General features: G+C 41.8%; 2 protein-coding genes across 2 annotated transcripts; both read left to right on the forward strand.

The window, feature by feature from the left end:
* Positions 1–222: 222 nt before the first annotated feature.
* On the forward strand, positions 223–11,543 carry TMC7 (transmembrane channel like 7). The gene is made up of 12 exons (XM_036392863.1): positions 223–263; positions 816–915; positions 1,445–1,592; positions 3,040–3,210; positions 4,699–4,856; positions 5,714–5,831; positions 6,467–6,564; positions 6,882–7,065; positions 7,869–7,999; positions 8,269–8,424; positions 9,181–9,259; positions 10,410–11,543. The coding sequence occupies exons 2-12, from the start codon at positions 836–838 to the stop codon at positions 10,461–10,463; spliced, it is 1,377 nt and encodes a 458-aa protein (XP_036248756.1). The 5' UTR covers positions 223–263; positions 816–835; the 3' UTR covers positions 10,464–11,543.
* A 231-nt stretch (positions 11,544–11,774) lies between these two features.
* COQ7 (coenzyme Q7, hydroxylase) lies at positions 11,775–16,286 on the forward strand. The gene is given in 7 exon segments (XM_036392847.1): positions 11,775–11,844; positions 11,979–12,169; positions 12,577–12,604; positions 12,607–12,690; positions 12,803–12,942; positions 14,960–15,028; positions 15,727–16,286. Coding segments are annotated over 7 exon segments (660 nt in total). The 3' UTR covers positions 15,805–16,286.
* The last annotated feature ends 650 nt before the right edge of the window (positions 16,287–16,936 follow it).

The following is a 16,936-nucleotide window of genomic DNA, read 5'->3' on the forward strand; positions in this document are numbered from 1 at the left end:
AAACATCTTCTCTATGTACAGCTGTTGTAAGATTCCCCCTTTCCATCAGCTTCTTCTCCACCTCCCAGAAAAAAAGGAAAGCCTTTTTATAAGAGTGTGGCATGTTTGAATTAATGTGATCTTGCAGTTCAGTGGGCATTACCATTTGAGTGACTTTTCATACCTTTCTTTTGACAGATGATATCTGCACAATTTATAAACCTAGTGGTAATAAGGGACTTGTGTACTTCTATACTTACCTCAAAGATTTGCTCAGTGGCACTGTAAGTAATTAGTTGGGTTTTTTTAGTTGTCTCATGTAACATTTAAAACTAAAAAAAAATTACTTGTGGAATGAAGCTTTGATAACTTTGAGAAATGACAAGGCACATGCACCACTGGGGTATGTTATCTCTGAGAAGGGCAGTTTTCAAAATGACTTCTACTGAGTGAGCACAAGGCCTGTCTGGCCACGTGCTGCAGCCTGTGCCTCTCCTCCCCAGCTGCTACCCTTTATTATTCTGGAGCACACTGCCTATTGTGCTCACTATGTAGGGTCCCAGTGTCTGTGTCCTGCAGCTCTTTGATTGGAGAGGGGAGGGATTTTAAGCACACAGTGCCTGCACTACAGTCTGGTAGAGGCAATGGCAATATTTAGAAGCTACAAGCTTGTAGCTTGCTGGGGACCCTAATTTTAAATTTACAAAATTTACTTGCTTAATTCCATGTTGGATTTTATGGGGCAGTTGTTGCTGCTGTTGCAAATTCTATTTCAACTTCATTTTCACAGGGATTCCTTGAAGTGACAATTTTGTTTTATGGCTATTACTCAATAGATGCTGTATGGATCAGTATCATGAAGTACAATTTGCCACTCGCATACCTGCTGGCTACATTTGCCTACCTTGCCTTATGTTTGCTCTGGATAATAAAGAGGTAAAGATGTTGGTGTTGTTTATTTACTGTTACTTGTTGCACAGTTTAGATTGTATTCCTTCTTGAAGGGAACATACTGTTTTCTAGAGCTGTTTGTGTGGAAATGGGGAGTCTTTTGCCTGAGGATGCAGTGCCTCAGTAGCCTTTGGAGTGCTTGGGAAAAAGAAAACAATTTGAAGTATCAGTTTTTCATATGTATGCATACCTATAAGTAAAAGGCCCTCAACTATACTGAATTTGTTGGAGCATTTCTTTTAGAGGATTCTGGTTGAGTTTTATTTGTGGCATCTGTTTCCTTTGCTGAGTCTGGGTGAGGTGAGAAGGTGTGACTGTGGTGAAGAGCAGGTGGGAATAACCTGTATCAGTCAGGGTCAGCTGCTGCAGAATCTCACACTCAAAGAGTCCCAAACAGTGGCTGGTACTAAGCAAAGGTAACAGTTTGCTCACTGTGGGGGTCTTTGATCAGCCAGGCTCCTTGTGTGTGTTTTTCCTGTGCATAAAATACATCTTCTCACAAATTTTTCTCTAGGTCTGTGGAAGGCTTTAAGCAAAACTTAGTGCACAATGCAGATCCATTTCAGAGTTACTGTAACAAAGTCTTTGCGGGCTGGGACTTCTGCATTACAGATCCAAGTGCAGCCCGGCTGAAACATCGCAGTTTGCAATATGAGCTCCAGGTGAGTAACTTCTGCTTTTTGTGCTTATGGTTTCATACAGCTTAGATGGCTAAAAAAGAGATGTGTGCAGTTTTGCAGATAAGAGAATAAAGTTAAGAAGGATTGCAGTTGCTTGTTTTGGGGGTGCAGCCCACATCCTCTTGCATGCTTTCTAGGTAGCTGGAGTAGTGCAGCGTGAGAAGGATTGGCACAGATGTTGTTGGCCCTTCCCCCATGCACTGGGGACCCACGCCAGCCTGTAGCTGCTTTTCTTATCTGCCTCTTCCTCACACTCCAGTCCTGCTTCCTGTGTTAGTTTCTGCCTAGTCCAACAGGAAAAGCTGTCCCAGCTGCAGGCAATACCCTGCAGGGATGAGTTGGAGTGTTCTGGGGTTTAAGCATGCAGGGCAGTTAGGAGTAGTTTGGGGAGAAATAAAATTCAGATGGTGCTCTTTGTACTGCTCGAGAGTAATGTTGCAGTAAGAAGATACTGAAAAATTCTCACTAGGTGTCTTTGGCACACATGCACATACAAAATGCTATAGATTTCCCAAATCATAAAGCTCTGAAAAAAGTCTGAAAGGTTCTTTTGGTAAAACAAGGACCTTCTTTTTGCTCTCTGTACACTGGAAGCAGAGATTTGTGTAGTGAAAATATTACCTTTGAGAAGATGCTTCCACTTCAAACCACAAAGCAGTAATTACAGACTTCATAAATTACAGTGAGTTGCTTTCTGCTCTAATGAAGTTCGCAGTCATCTATTTTCATCATAGAATCAGAACCTCTTTCACATGCTACACTTTTGCCTCCAGAACATGCATCTTAGAAGAACTAGCCCCTTAATATTAGTTTGATGGACATAAATCATCAGAAAATACTCTCATATAGGTGTTATGTTGGTTTGCCCAGGTTAAATTGCCCTCACAGGAGATATTGTATTTTCATGTCACTTAAGGTGAAATACACCAAGTTTACATGACAAGCTGTTTAAGACTGTACTTCCTTCTTTCAGTGCCAGCCCCCAGTTTTCCTTCACAAAGAGTAGAAGGAATTTTGAGCCATAATGGTGAGGGCTGGTTACTTACCTGCAGAAGTAATGAGATGAGTGACTGGCTTACCCATTTCAGAGTTTAGTTTCAAGCTGAGATCAGGCTCTCTCAACAAACAGGCAAACTGTCTGTCCTCAAGGAAATGTGTTACTGATACAGTAGAGACAAGAGGATTGCAGGGCACTTGTCTTTGGCTACGGAGCCCTCAGCTCGAGGAGGCTGAGCACACAGGGGCTTCCATTCCTGCATGGACCTGTTTTGTCAAAGCAAAGACACTCTGTTCTGTGTGCTTGGGCAGGCACTGGAGTGACTCTCCTGGAACAGGCTACAGATTTGCACTTCTGAGGGGGAGAAGACATGGTGTTAAGTGTTGTATGCTGCATCAAAAAAACTGCATCTCTTTTTTCTTTTCTTTGTAGTCGGACTTGCAGGAAGAAAAACTGAAGCAAAAAATAGCTGAGAGGAGAATGGAAGAAAAGCTACGCATCTACTCTCTGAGAATATTTATAAATATAATTGTCATTGCCATTTTATCAGGATGTTTTTACTCAATTTATAGAGTAACTGTCTTCTCTCAAGAAAACTCCAATGTGAGTATAAGAAATGACACTCGAACAGTTTTGGTCAAGGCTGGTGATTACAGCAAGAGGAACTATTGTGAAAGAGTCAAGTATCTTAATATAGCACTTTTCATGCAGGGATCTGAAAATGCTTTCTACAGACTTAGAATTTTTTTAGTAGATGAGAGCAGGAAAGATCAAGAACCATGTGCCAAAACAGCCTCCCCAGTAATGTCTCCCATTGCAGAGGCTTCAGTGTTGAGTGCCTTGGAGCTGACAAGAAGAGCAGCCCTCACTGCCTTTCCCTTGTAACTGTGCTCACCTCACTGACCTGCTGGGTCTGGACAGTGAACTGGCTGGGAGAACTGACCTGGTTAAATCAAACTTCATCATGATCTGGTTTGCTGTCAGCTGCGAAAATGCACTTCAGGGGAAGGCAGAGTGAAGATTGTGATCTGTCTTGTGGCTTGAGTTACCCTGTGTGGGGAAACAGGAAGGCTTTGATCACACAGCAGGTTTCAGAAGCAAAGGTTCTTGCATCACTAGCAGAAAGAATCAGGTTGAGTTGGTTTCACCTCTGGCAGGACAAGCAGATGGAAAGAGTGGTTCAGAAGCAGAACAAAGCAGACAAGCTTCTGGTTGTGACAGCTTCACAAAAGTAACTGACTTCTCTGTAGGACCCCAGGGTTTGATTAGTCTGGTAGAAATGGGGACCACCATTTTTCTCTCTTCTGTGTAAGTTCCTGGTGTGATGGACTTAGCTGTTCACAAGGAACGTTGTGCTCATGGTGGACCTAACTCTGAACTTCTGTAAACTGCCAGGATTGCTGGGACAGAAGCAGGAAATGGGAGCTAAATGAGTTTATGTGTCAGAGATACTGTTTGAGGGCAGAGAAGAGGACTGCACAACACTGAACAGCTCCACTTACTGTGGGCTTTAAGTAGAAGGGCTGATATCTTGACCTTGTCTTAACGAGCAGTTAGAGGAGCTTGTCAGGATGGTAGGAAAGTCAGGGGAGTTGCTTGGCACCAGCAAGAATAAATTGAAAAGTGTCTGCACTTGGAATAGCTGTAAAACCTGGTAGCCTTGGTGCTGGTTAGCAACAGTCAGACACAAACCTTGGTGAGTTGAACCTCTTTAAACAGAAGCTTTGAGGAAGTACAGAAATGCTCTCACCTGGAGGGGGAGGGAGTTCCTGATGAAAGGAGCAGGAGAAAGCAAGGGTGTGTAGCAGCAAACTGCAGAGATAGCAGTGATCAGGCTCATATAAAGGATAGAGATTTGTTCTCCATGAAATTTGCTTGTCTGGAGGTATTCAGAATCAGCCCTGGGTTTGCCATTCATGTTACACCTGGTGTTGATTCTTACTGCCAATGCAGATGTTAGTGGAGGATGAAGACAGAGTAAAAGACGCTGCCTGGATCCTGGGCAAGGCAGGCTGTGTGTAGCTGGAGACAGCACACTCAGGAAGGTGTGTTGCCCTAAGCCTTGTGTTTGTCTCATCTCTTCTCCTGCAGGACATTGGCAATGCAAACTCCCAGGTTAATCTCTTAGTGCAGTATTTGCCTTCCATGGTGATCACACTGGCCAACTTCATCGCTCCTCTGATCTTTGCATTTCTGATCAAATTTGAAGAGTATACACCAGCCTTTGAAATCAAGCTGACACTCATGAGGTAAAGATGTTTTTATTGTGGCTTTGGATGTTTCAACAACTTGTTCTTGGTAGGCTATATATATTGTTACATTGAAACATCAAGAAGCAGAGAAGGTGGCACTGGAAACCAAGGAGGCATTGTTTGGCCAATGTTTAGTTGGAAACTTTAAATCTGGGAACAATGTGTTTTGATGACAGTACAGTGCAATCATCTCAGTGTCCAAGTTTTTTTCTTGGTCCCATTTAGCTGTGTGGTCTGGACATCTTCAACCAGAATAAATAGTCAGTAGAGAACTTGTGGCTGCAGAGCTGTGGATTCACTGCTTTGCGTGCAGCAGTTCCCTGAATGAGCAAAAGTGAGTGTACAGCAGTGACTGAGGCACAGCTTTGCTCAAGGCAGAAGTTAAAAGATTTGGGGTAAAAGATGTGTCAGTGTAAGAGCTGGTGTTTGGCAGCTTAAGGCAGTAAGATCTGGGTTGAAGCACCTGAACTCTGCAAGTCCATGCTTTGTATTTGTGATTTGGCCATGTGCTTCAGAAGGCCTGAAGCTACATGAAATGGAAATGCTGCACACAGAACGGTACCTGAGGGAATGGCAACCCATTGCAGCATCAAGATCTGCAGCTGAAATGACTGATCTAGGAACACTATTGAGAGAAGAAACAAGGGACTGTAGCCTAAAGCTGGGGAGGTCAAAAGCAATTTTAACTTAGAGCTAAGGAAAGAAATGTGTTTATTATCTGGCTGGCTGCCCTGTTAAAGGTCTGCATGACCCTTCTGTGTTTTAAGGCTTCCTTGGACGCCTGCACAAGGTGAGCCAAGTGTTAAATGGCTTTTTTTTGGCACATTTGGAGTCAGGTTTTGCCTTTCTTGCAGGTGTGTCTTCGTGCGGTTGGCCAATATTGGCGTTCTCTTGTTCTCACTGTGGAGTCAAATCTCCAACTGTGGCAGTGACAAGTGTAAGCCCTGTGGATACAATTACAAACTCTATCCTGTAAGCAGATTTATCTTGGTGTTTAATCATCTGAGCATGTGAAGGGAGATTTGTTTTCCATGAGAGTTGCTTGTCTGGAGGTGTTCAGTAGGAGCCCTGGGGTTGCTGTTCATGCTATACCTGGTGTTGATTCCCACTGCTCAGTGCAAACCAGTACAGTTGTTACACATATATCCTTTGCCTGTCTAAAACTCTGATTAGAGTTAATGCAGTGTCAGATGATTCCTTAGCACAGACCTGTCCACCATGAGGATTGTCTGAGGTAGCTGTGTTTTGCAGATGTTGTGCTACTGCCTTTTGTGGCATTAAGGCAAATGGGTTTTCCTCGAAATAACCCCACCCCCCCCTTCCCTCCCCCAAAAAAACCCCAACCATCAAAACCAAACCAAACACACCCAGCCACACACCTCCCCCCTCCTGCCCCACCTCAGAGAAAAACCTCAAAATCAAACAAACAAAACCAAAAAAAAACCCCAAAAGTGAAAAGCTTGGCATGGGAACTTTAAAACACTTGAATATTTTAGAAATTGGACTTAATAGCATTTGAACCTTCATGGTGTTAACTGAGATGATTATTGCTTTTTCACTTGTTTATTTAGACTGCTAATCTTGTTTTTCCTGACTTGTTTTTATAGTGCTGGGAATCTGATGTTGGGCGAGAAATGTACAAACTGATGATGTTTGATTTTATTGTAATTCTTGCTGTGGCCCTGTTTGCAGACTTCCCCAGAAAGTATGTATCTCTGCTTTTTGACCATATTTTTACAAATGACATATGAAACACATTTTATTTTTTCTGCTTTACTTTCCCCATATTGCTAGCCAAAATAAAGTTTTAAAATAAAGCATAAACATATTTCTGGTGGTTTGAGCACCTGTTTGCTATTCACATGGCTGTATAGGTTTTGATATTTGAGAGCTTTTTTCTTCAGACCTTTTCTGTTATGTTGTCTAATGCTTAAATGCTAAGTTGTGTGTGTTTCAAATGTGTTAGAATGCATCTAAATTCTACAACTTCAGTTTAGGACTAAAAATATTCTTTGGTTTCAGGTTGTTAGTTACTCATTGCTCTTGCAAGCTTGTTCAGTGGTTTGGACATAAGGAATTTGGAATTTCTGACAATGTCCTGGAAATCATTTATGGGCAGACTATTTGCTTCATTGGAACCTTCTTTTCACCACTTCTCCCTGCAATAGCAACTATAAAATACTTCATCATCTTCTATGTTAAAAAGGTAATGAGGGCATGTGCTTGATAAGAATTGAGTACATCTCTGTGGTGTTTGTAATGCAGGCATATAGATATGCAGGTGATTTAAAACCAACAAAAAATGCAAAACCACCTGTGGATGCAGTGGATGGAATGAGCCAATGATATTCCATTTTCAGTAAGGTTTTGTGCTTTTAACAGACAGTAGAATTTTGCTTTGAAATCAAGCAAAGCCACGTTTCAATTACTACTTCTCAAATTATTTGCCTTTTTTTAAAAAAGAAAAGCTTTTTATGTAACAAAGCTGGTTTATAAGACTTTCCTGCAGTAGTCTATTTACTAGCAACACAGCTTAGAACTTGGACAGAATTTTGCAAAACTGCTAAAAATTTGGGAGCAAAATGGAAAATCCAGGCTGGGTCGGACATTTGTGTGATTTCTGACTATCAGAAGTTTTGCTCAGTGACCACACAGCTCCTTCTGTGCCTCCAATTCTTGCTGATACTTTAGCAAGAGGGGATGTATCCAGAGAAGATGTGGCTGAACAAAGCCAACAGCAGTGCCATGGGTCATACACCAAATGCCTCTGTCAGTTGACTCTGTGCAAGTGTGTGAGGTCCTCTGGATCAAATTCTTACACAAATTAGGAGACATTGACTTATACCAAAATGTGTGGGCAATCTTGTCTTAGCCCTTCCCAAAGGAGGTGGTTGTGTGGTGGCTGGTGGCACATTAGAGAATGGAAAATTCAGTTGCTAGGGGAAGTATATTTGGGTGTATATCTAGATAGATGTACTGGTAACAGTTTTACTCACCTTCCCTCTTCAGATTGTTTTGAAACACACAAGCAAACCTGCAGCAAAGCCTATAAGGGCATCAAGTTCCAACTTTTTCTTCCTGGTGGTGCTGTTGATTGGGCTCCTCTTGGCTTTTGTCCCTCTGGGGTTCAGCATAGCACGGTAAGTGACAACTTTAAGTTCTGTGAAGCTGACACTTATTCAAAGCTTGTCAGTTCTGTAAAAGCAGACACACAGCTTTAGAATGATTAATAGAATAAAATCTATAGGGTATAACACATAAACTTACAGCTTAGTTCATATAAACAAAAATTACAGTTTTATAGACATAGGACACTTTTACTGCATCACCAAACTGCTGCTGGGTTTGTGCTGGATTATTTTATCTTTACATTTTGGTGTAATATCTTTCTGTTCTGCTTCTTTGACAGTATTCCCTCTTCCAAGGCATGTGGGCCGTTCAGGCATTTTAACACTTCATGGGAAGTCATTCCAGATACAATACTTCAGTTTCCAACAGGTCTGCAGCAGTTCCTTTTTGGCATTTCATCAGAAGCCTTTGCAGTGCCTTTTTTTGTGATCCTTTGGTGAGTACTGGGGAGATTTGATTCCCTTATGCAGCTTCATTTCCTTGCTTACTGAACTCATATCAAGCATCTGTTAGGCCAGATTTTCCATTTGCAGTCAAAAGCATCAAAACCCATAGGAATCCTCAGCCCTTATGTCTTTGCCCATGTGGTCACACTCATCAGCTTTGTTCCATTTCCTCTTGCACATCCCATATTCAACAATGTCCTTCTCAAAAATGTTAACTGTGAATCCTCTGCAAATTAGTACTGTATGTAAGCCCTGTGATCACTGCTCCTATCCACAAACCCTAGTCCGAAAAAACAAAACTCCCAAAGCAGTCATTCTGGAAGATAAAATTCAGTGTAGAGTCAGAGTATTTTTAAGGTTGGATGCCACCTGTAGAGAGAGTCTAACCCAATTCTCCTGCTCAAAACAGAGTCAAGTATAGCAGGAACCATACCCAGTTATATTTTCAGTATCTCCAAAGATAGAGACTGCACAACACTGTTCCAGGGTCTGGTCAGTTTTCCAATAAAAAGGAGTGTTTTTCTTAAGTTTAAATGGAATTTTTTGCATTTCATTTTAACTAAACTGTTTGCAAATTTTGGAGCCTTATTACCTGATGCTTTCTAAAACTTCTATGCTTGTGGCTTATTTAGGACTCCATCCAGCCCTTCCTTTTTGTAGGACACATTTATGTGTTCTCCTGAACTGAGCTTGTTATTACATACATGGGAAATCTCAAGTCCTCCCTTTTTGTTTGTTGTTTACAGCATCATTATGTTCTATGTTGTTGCCTTGGCTCAAGCACACAAACGAGCGGTTGAGCAGCTGAGAGAACAACTGGTTTTGGTAAGATCTGACCCACCACTTTACTCACACAACAAAGAGAACTTTAGGGGTACAGAAATGAGAGGAATATTGGTTTTCATAGTCTCCTGGATATTTGGTGTTTGCAACAGGCAGTAAAGAATGTTTTACAAATTACCCAGAAAAAATAACCAAAGCATTGTGGTATTTCTCAGTGGAATTGATTTTCTTGGGTACCAGCTGCAACTGCAACAAGGTCTGGTTATATCAGGCAACACACATGCAAGAGATGTGCCCCTGAGAAGCTGTGTCCCTGTTTTTCATCTATTGTCTTATGTAAATCCAATTATGTGTTGTTTTTTTTTTCTGCCAAAGAACCTGAATCCTGTGTTTCCTGTCCTCTCCACCATCTTGCACAACCTCCACTTCTGTTTCCTTCTCTGCCCTCACAGACAGGCACCCAACTGCTTACCCTGCCCTCCAGGCCTGTATTTCTGCTGCATCTTTTTGGTCTTGTTCTGGAGTGTAGGCCTGGAAGTGCTTGAGCAGGTACTGAAAGTGGAACAAGTCAGCACTGAGAGCCCTTTGGAGAAGGGTGCCAGTGCAGAACTGCTGCTTTGTGGCCATCCAAAGCCACTGCCAGGTTTGGCAGCATTTGTGTGCTGTGGTCTGACAAACTGCTGGAGTCAGGACTCAGCCTCAGCAGTGAGACTTCTCACTTTCTTATTAAATAGCCCATTTCTGGATATGTGCTTCTTTTAGATATGGCATTTAACAACCTGTTTGCAGAAAAACACTTACTGGGGGGAGCTTTTTCAGGAGTGAGGAATTTAGGAAGAAAAGCCTTTCTGCTTTTTGAAGGGTTCACAAATCAGCTGGGAATTCTAAAAATTCTTCTGTGATTTTTATTTTAGTTTGCTTGCTCTTGTTCAGCTTCCTGGAAGCGTGGTTTTAAATTTTGAGGTGTGTGAGATGTTTTTACGAGGCTCAATGCAGAACTGTTAATGTGTAACCTGAGGTGAGATAAATGAAGTCAAGGCCATTGTGAGCTTGAAATTGTTCAGGCAGTTGGGAGTGTGCTGGGGGAGTGCAATTGGTGAATGCACCTATTTCTAATGAAGAAATGAGCTGTTGTAGATGACTTGTATTAACACTGTTCATGTGGAGCATTCTTGTTCTTCTGTCTTTCCAGGAGAGTCGTGACAAGATGTTCCTAATCAGAAAAATAACAGAAGCACAGAAGTAACCTTGAAAACCACACAAGCCAAAAGAACTTGACTTCCTGAAACTCCCAGAAAAAGAAGATAATAGCAGAAGCATTTGCAGCTTCTAAAACCTGAGCAGCTGACTGACACTCTGGGACTGTGGTCTGTGTAATGGGCGCTTGTGGTCTGAGGCCTAATGTTTCCAAAACTGGGAAATTCAGCTGATTTATACTGTGTTAGAGCTGTTCAAAAAAGGATACTTTAACACTCATACAGCTTCAGGGTCGTTGGGATTTGATCCCTATTTTTTCAGGGAGTTTGGGTAAAATGTGATCAGAAGTGAAACCTTTTTGTACTGTTTTTACACATTACGCTATAAGAATCATGAGAGGAAAAAGGTATGGTTTTATATGTTTTCAATGCCTTTCATTTGCTTTGGTTTTAAAAAATAAGTATGTATGGAAGTATGTTGAAATAGTGCATAGGAAAAGAAAATATGGCATGGGTTTGAAATCAGTCTTCTAAATATTTTTAGAGGTGAGGGTTTGCTATTTATGCTGCTCTGAAGTAGAGCAATTGAACACTGGATAACTGATCATAAAATGGTTCAGAGATAACAAACTGATAAGAAAGCTCTGAATAAACACTTGGGGTAGGAAGAAGCCAGCAGGCACAGCACTGCTGGGGCACCAGCCTTGCTGCTGTGGAGGGGCCTTTTTGGGATTTTTTTAACGTTTTAAGTCATTATTGTTTGTGTTTTATTCTTGTATGAACATCTTGACTACTGGTCTATGTGTTTTAAAATGTGAATATTTCAGGTTTAAATTTTTGGTTGGCAATAGTGTGTCAGTACCCCTTAATTTCTCATTTTCTCTGTCTTACCTGAACTGCTGGGACCATGTGTATCAGACAACCGTGTGTCCCTGTAGGCTACTAACCCAGTCCTTTATTTAAAGATTCTGATTAAGGATTTCTTGTACAAAACTTTTATTGTTTGAAATCTGCATTAGTCCGCTCTTAGTTAATGTGAGACACTATCTTTTTAATATAATATTTTGGAATGTTTTCTGTGCTCATTTTAAAGGAATGACCGTTCAATAAACGCTATTTATTTTACCATACCGCCTGGTGCCGTTCGCTCGCTGTGCCTGTGGGGGCCGCCCTCAGCTCTCGCTCCCTCAGCGCCGCTCCCGCCGCCGTTCCCGCCTCGCCCGCTAGGGGCCGCCCTTCGTTCCCGTGGCAACCACGCCGCGGGTTTTGATTGACAGCTGCGCTGGCCCTTGCGGCGGCGGCGCGGGGCCACTCGGAACCGTGCCAGGGCGGCGCGCGGTGATGACGTCGCTCCCAGCGCGATGGCGGCGGCCGCGGTCCTGGCTCTGCGGTGCTCCCTGCTGCAGCGCCGGCCCCTCCGCTGCGGGCCGGGTACGGGCTCGGCTCCGCTCCCTGCCCGCCCCTCAGGCCTCCGCGCCGCCGCCCCAGGCCGCCTCAGGCCCTTCGGCTCCGCGGACGGGGAGCGGGCGGCGGCGGAGCGCGCGTCACCTTTGTCTCTCCGGCAGGTGTGCGGGCTGTGCCCGGCGCCGGGGCCGCCCTCAGGCCGTGCAGCTCGCGGGTGGCGCAGGACGGCATCAACAAGCCCGTCATAGACCGCATCATCCGCGTGGACCATGCGGGGGAGTACGGGGCGAACCGCATCTATGCGGGGCAAATGGCCGTGCTGGGCAGGTCGAGCGTGGGACCCGTCATCCAGGTCAGCCATCCCCGCGGCTCTGCTCCGTTTGCGTGTGGCTAACAGCGGCCGGGGGATGCTGAAACGTCGTAGCCTTCATGGCAAGATTATTGTCCAGTTTTTCTGAGCGCTTCCAAACGTGAGGGTGGGAGTACTTGGTAAGGGAGTGACTGATGCTGCAGTTGCTGTAGCGTTGCCCTATTTTGCAAATGTTTTTATGTTATCTTCTTGCAACTGTCTCTTTGTCCTTTTTATAACGATCTGCACCTGCCTTTCTCCACCATTTCTCCTCTCTGATGTTACATCATTACAGTGTTGCCTCAGCTATCATAGCATATGTGCCTGAGCTGTTTTGGTTTTTATTAGTTTTATTGGAAATGTTTACCTCTTGTGGTTTTATTCTTCTCTGCCATCTGCCTCTTTTGCAGCAAATGTGGAATCAAGAAAAAAACCACCTGAAAAGTTCAATGAGCTCATGGTGGCATACAGAGTTCGACCTACTGTTCTATTGCCTTTCTGGAATGTAGCAGGTTTTGTTTTAGGTGAGTCTGAATAATTACTGTTATTGTTGTTTTGTCAAGCCTTCAGTTGTGTTATATTATTTGTTTTGCTTCAGATTTCATTGTATTCATGTGTCTGGTACCCCAATCCCAGGGGCTGGAAGTGCTTTGCTTGGGAAGAAGGGTGCAATGGCTTGCACAGTGGCTGTGGAAGAGAGTATATCAGAGCACTACAACAACCAGATCAGAACTCTGATAGAGGAGGATCCAGAAAAGTACAAAGAGCTATTGCAGGTATTTAACTATGACTTAGAAGATGTTTAACAAATTGATTGAATTATCTGATGTGATTTAGTCTTTTAAAAATAATATGCTTTTAGAATTTACAGTGGATCTTTTTGTTCTGTCACTTAGAATGCTGAAGTCAACAGAAACTATTAAAAATAAAAGGATGCTTTTTCCTTCAGCAGCACTAAATTGATCAAGCACCAAACTTAAGACATATGTTGGGTTATCTTCACTGTGCTTTCAGTAATGCACTGGTTGCTTTTTAAGTGAGAAGATTATGCTTTAAGTCTGATTAATTTTAATTGAAAGGAATTGTCTAGAGGGGAAACAAAAGGAGGAAATATTGATTGCACAGTAGCTGTGTTGCCTTCCTCTGAAGGCATTTCAATTACCTTCATGTGCTCCTTAACCTGTAGGACCCAGAGCCACACACAGTGCTCAGGGTGAGCTCGAGGTGACTCCTCCAGCCCCTCTGCCCATGCTGTGTTTGATGCACCCCAGGGTGGGGTTTGCCCTCCTGGCACTGCTGCCACCCAGCACCCTGTTCATCTTCTAGTCCTGGATGCTCTCAGAGTGTGTAAGGAGCTGATGTTTGTCAGCTCTGTGAGAAAATAACTTTACAAGCATTTTAGGTATCAAACTGGGACACATTCCTGCAAGTGGTTGTGGCAGATTGAGCTGTTCCCCCAGGCAGCAGGTGGAACTGGTTCATTTCCAGCCTTGCTGGCTACTGGTGTGTTCAGTGTGCATAGTGTAACATGTAGCAAAATCTGATTATTCCAATGTATCCCATTGTGGCAGAAACTGTCTCTGAAGTAACCAGGGTTGTGCTGAGGTGCACCAGGGAAATACCACCCCTGAAGATAATGGTATAATGAAATAGATAGAGATGACACAAAATAAAGAGAAAACTCCAGGCAGTGAGTTTATTCACAGTGCCAGTATGAGGAGAAGCAGGAGGGGCACCAAAAGCAATGCAAACCTGTTGGGCAGGGACAGTGCCCAGGTGTGTGTAAGTGCTGAGCTCTTCATTAAGCAATCCTGATCATCTGCAGGCATCTCAGGAGAAAATCCTCTAAACCTTTTTGTTCCAGCTGGAAAATTAGAAAACAAACAATTGTTCTTTAGAGTATGGTAGAATGAACAAAAAAAAACTGGTTAGCTTGCAGGGGAACACCCTTAGTGATTGGCAAGCAGGGACCTTAATTCCTTTATTCATGAAAATTGTCAGAATAATGTGGGGGTGTGAAACTAGTCAGTCTTAAAAGTTACTATGGCTATAGCTTTTTTGAAACAGTGAAAAAATAGTGATATATTGTCACTGTCATATTTTCTGAAAAATCCCTTCACCAGGATTTCTTCTCCTGGGAAGCTTAGAAGCCTCAGAGAAGAATGAAAACACGAATTATCTGATTGTTTCTCCTGTGTTTTGCTGCTTTGGAAACAATAATTATCTGATTGCTTCTCCTGTGTTTTTGCTGCTTTAAAATGTGGTCTGGAGATTGTTTACCAACAGGTGCATGTTTGATTGGTTTCATGTGAATTGTTTTTACTGAATGACCAATCACCATCAGCTGTGTTGGACTCTGAGGAGTCAGTCACAAGTTTTTCATTAGTGTCTTATTAATCCTTCTGATTATCCTTTCTCTATTCTTTAGTATAGTTTAGCATAGCATTCATAATAGAATAGAATATAATGTAGTATAATATAATATAAGCCTTTTAAAAACATAGTCAGATTCATCAATTCCTCCTTTGTCCTGGGCACCCAGCAAATACCACAATATATTAATTAAACAACAGCTTGAACTTAAAGACTTCTTTGGAGACCACCAGAAGAACTTCAGGTCAGGGGAATGCTGTAAATAATTCCCTTCTTGCTGAATTGGAGGTTCAGGTCTTTGAGAAGTGTTTGAGAGACCCTGGCTTGCCATGGTGCACATAAGGACAGCAGGATGTAGTTTTGTGTGCTGGCTGCCTTGGTTTCTGTGCCCAGCAGGCTCAGGGGGTGCTGGTGTTGCAGGTCATAAAGCAGTTCCGGGACGAGGAGCAGGAGCACCACGACACCGGGCTGGAGCACGATGCAGAAGCTGTGAGTAGAATGGTGCCTAATTGATGCTGCCTGTGAGGATGTGGATGTGCTGCTCTTTACTTTCTTACTTAGAGATTGGGATGTGGCTCTTTGAGAAGCAGAAAATAAGGCTCTTGATATTCTTTCCCAAAGATACATGGAAGAATGTCCTGCTTGTTATAACCTTCATTTTTCTAGAACAGAACTAAATCTGTTGGAATTCATGTCAAGTGTTAAAGTGTTTTGTTTTTTTTTTCTTTCCTAAGAGGTATCCTCTGCAAGTTTTTAGACTTTCTTTTAATTTCAGTTTAAATTAAATATTTTTGAAGATAAGGCTAATAAGGGCTATCCATACAGTGTTGGGAACTGGAGGCACCATCTTAGAACACTGAACTGAATTCTGTGCTCCCGTGGATACTGTATGGGGAATATGTGACTTCTCTATTTTTTCTCTTGACTTGCATTTGTGGGGAAATGGGAATCTTCTGAAAAGTTGATAAATTTTAATTTAGTTTTCTCTAGGATAGATTAGACTGCAAATACAGGTGGGGTTTTCTTGGCATGCATGTGTTTTTACTTTGATTTTTTTAATAGTGCTTACTGTTAATTATCACAATCTGGTTCAAGCAAAACACTTCAGTAGATGTATTTAATCTATTATCTTTTAAATCTTTTATTCTTTTTACTATTTACTATTTAATCTTTTATTCTTTTTACAGACACCAGCTTATTCTGTTTTGAAGACAGCCATACAACTTGGATGCAAAGCTGCAATATTTTTATCAGAAAGAATTTAGTTATATTTTTCATAATAGCTGTGGCAATAAACTGTGACACAAAAGCATATGGAAATTGTGGAAGATTCAACTATTTTATTCAGCCTTTTAAAATTTTAAGCCATCCTTTGTCACATTGAGTCCCCATTTAAAAAGTATCTCTATTAAAGTCAGTTGAGCTAAATGTGAATAAAGGTGGCAGAATTGAGTCTGTGTGAACTAAACCTCCCTATTCAGAGACTGTTCACAAGGTGGCAGCACAATATGTATATACATGGTGTATATATACAGTATTTGTGTATGGATGCACACACAGATAAATGACAAATACATTCTCTGTTGCCTTCAAATTTATGTGTACTTGAAATAAGCTGGAGCAGCTCATTTTAAAATAGTTATACAGACCAAGAAGAATATTTTTTTCTGTTTCCAGGGTGAGTGAAGTAATAGTATTTATTTTCAGTCCATCTTGAATAAAAATTGGTATTATAAGACCAGTTTTACTTAAAGACTTATGTGTGTTTTGAGGTGGGCCTTTTTTCAGGCACAGTTCCAAATTCTTTGAATAGAATTTTTCTTACTATTTTTTTTTGTTGTTGTTGTGGTGGGGATTTTTTGTTGGTTTTTTTTTTTTGTATTTTCTTGGGTTTGTTAGGTTTGCAGGTTTTTTTTACCTGAGCATGTAAGGAATACCCTGTCATAAAGCAGGTGGAGAGAGCAACTTGGAGCACTGTGAAATTGCATTCAATATTCTTTTAGAGCTTTCAATCTTATCTTACTTTGTTCAGACAACATTTAATCCAGGTACATCTGGGCTTGCCTTTTTTAGTAGCTCTGTTAGTGTTTGTAGGTACTGATTAATGAATAAATTGACATTAAAGGCTTCTTAAAGAGGATTATTTACCCTTTTTTTGGTGAAGGACCTTAGGCAGAAGGTTAAATCTTTATACAGAGAAATTACTATTCTGTGTGATTTTGTTATGACTTTCACACTTTGTATGTTCTTTAAAATTTAAATCTCTCAAACTGTTGCAAGTGTCACCTTGTTAGACTCAAACTACTGATGTTATTTATTTTGTTCAGTCAAAGTAGCATTTGGTTCTCTGTGACTGATTTGGAATAATGTGACTTGAGGAACTCAAAGCTACATCAC

The sequence above is a fragment of the Molothrus ater genome, chromosome 16 (genome assembly GCF_012460135.2).
Source record: "Molothrus ater isolate BHLD 08-10-18 breed brown headed cowbird chromosome 16, BPBGC_Mater_1.1, whole genome shotgun sequence".
Taxonomy (NCBI): domain Eukaryota; kingdom Metazoa; phylum Chordata; class Aves; order Passeriformes; family Icteridae; genus Molothrus; species Molothrus ater.

Bases quoted from the DNA above. Each gene is read 5' to 3' on its own strand.
- TMC7 (XM_036392863.1), top strand. From the start codon at position 836: ATGAAGTACAATTTGCCACTCGCATACCTGCTGGCTACATTTGCCTAC. The intron at 5,832-6,466 runs GTAAGCAGATTT...TTGTTTTTATAG, and splicing joins ACAATTACAAACTCTATCCT to TGCTGGGAATCTGATGTTGG. The intron at 8,000-8,268 runs GTAAGTGACAAC...CTTCTTTGACAG, and splicing joins CTGGGGTTCAGCATAGCACG to TATTCCCTCTTCCAAGGCAT.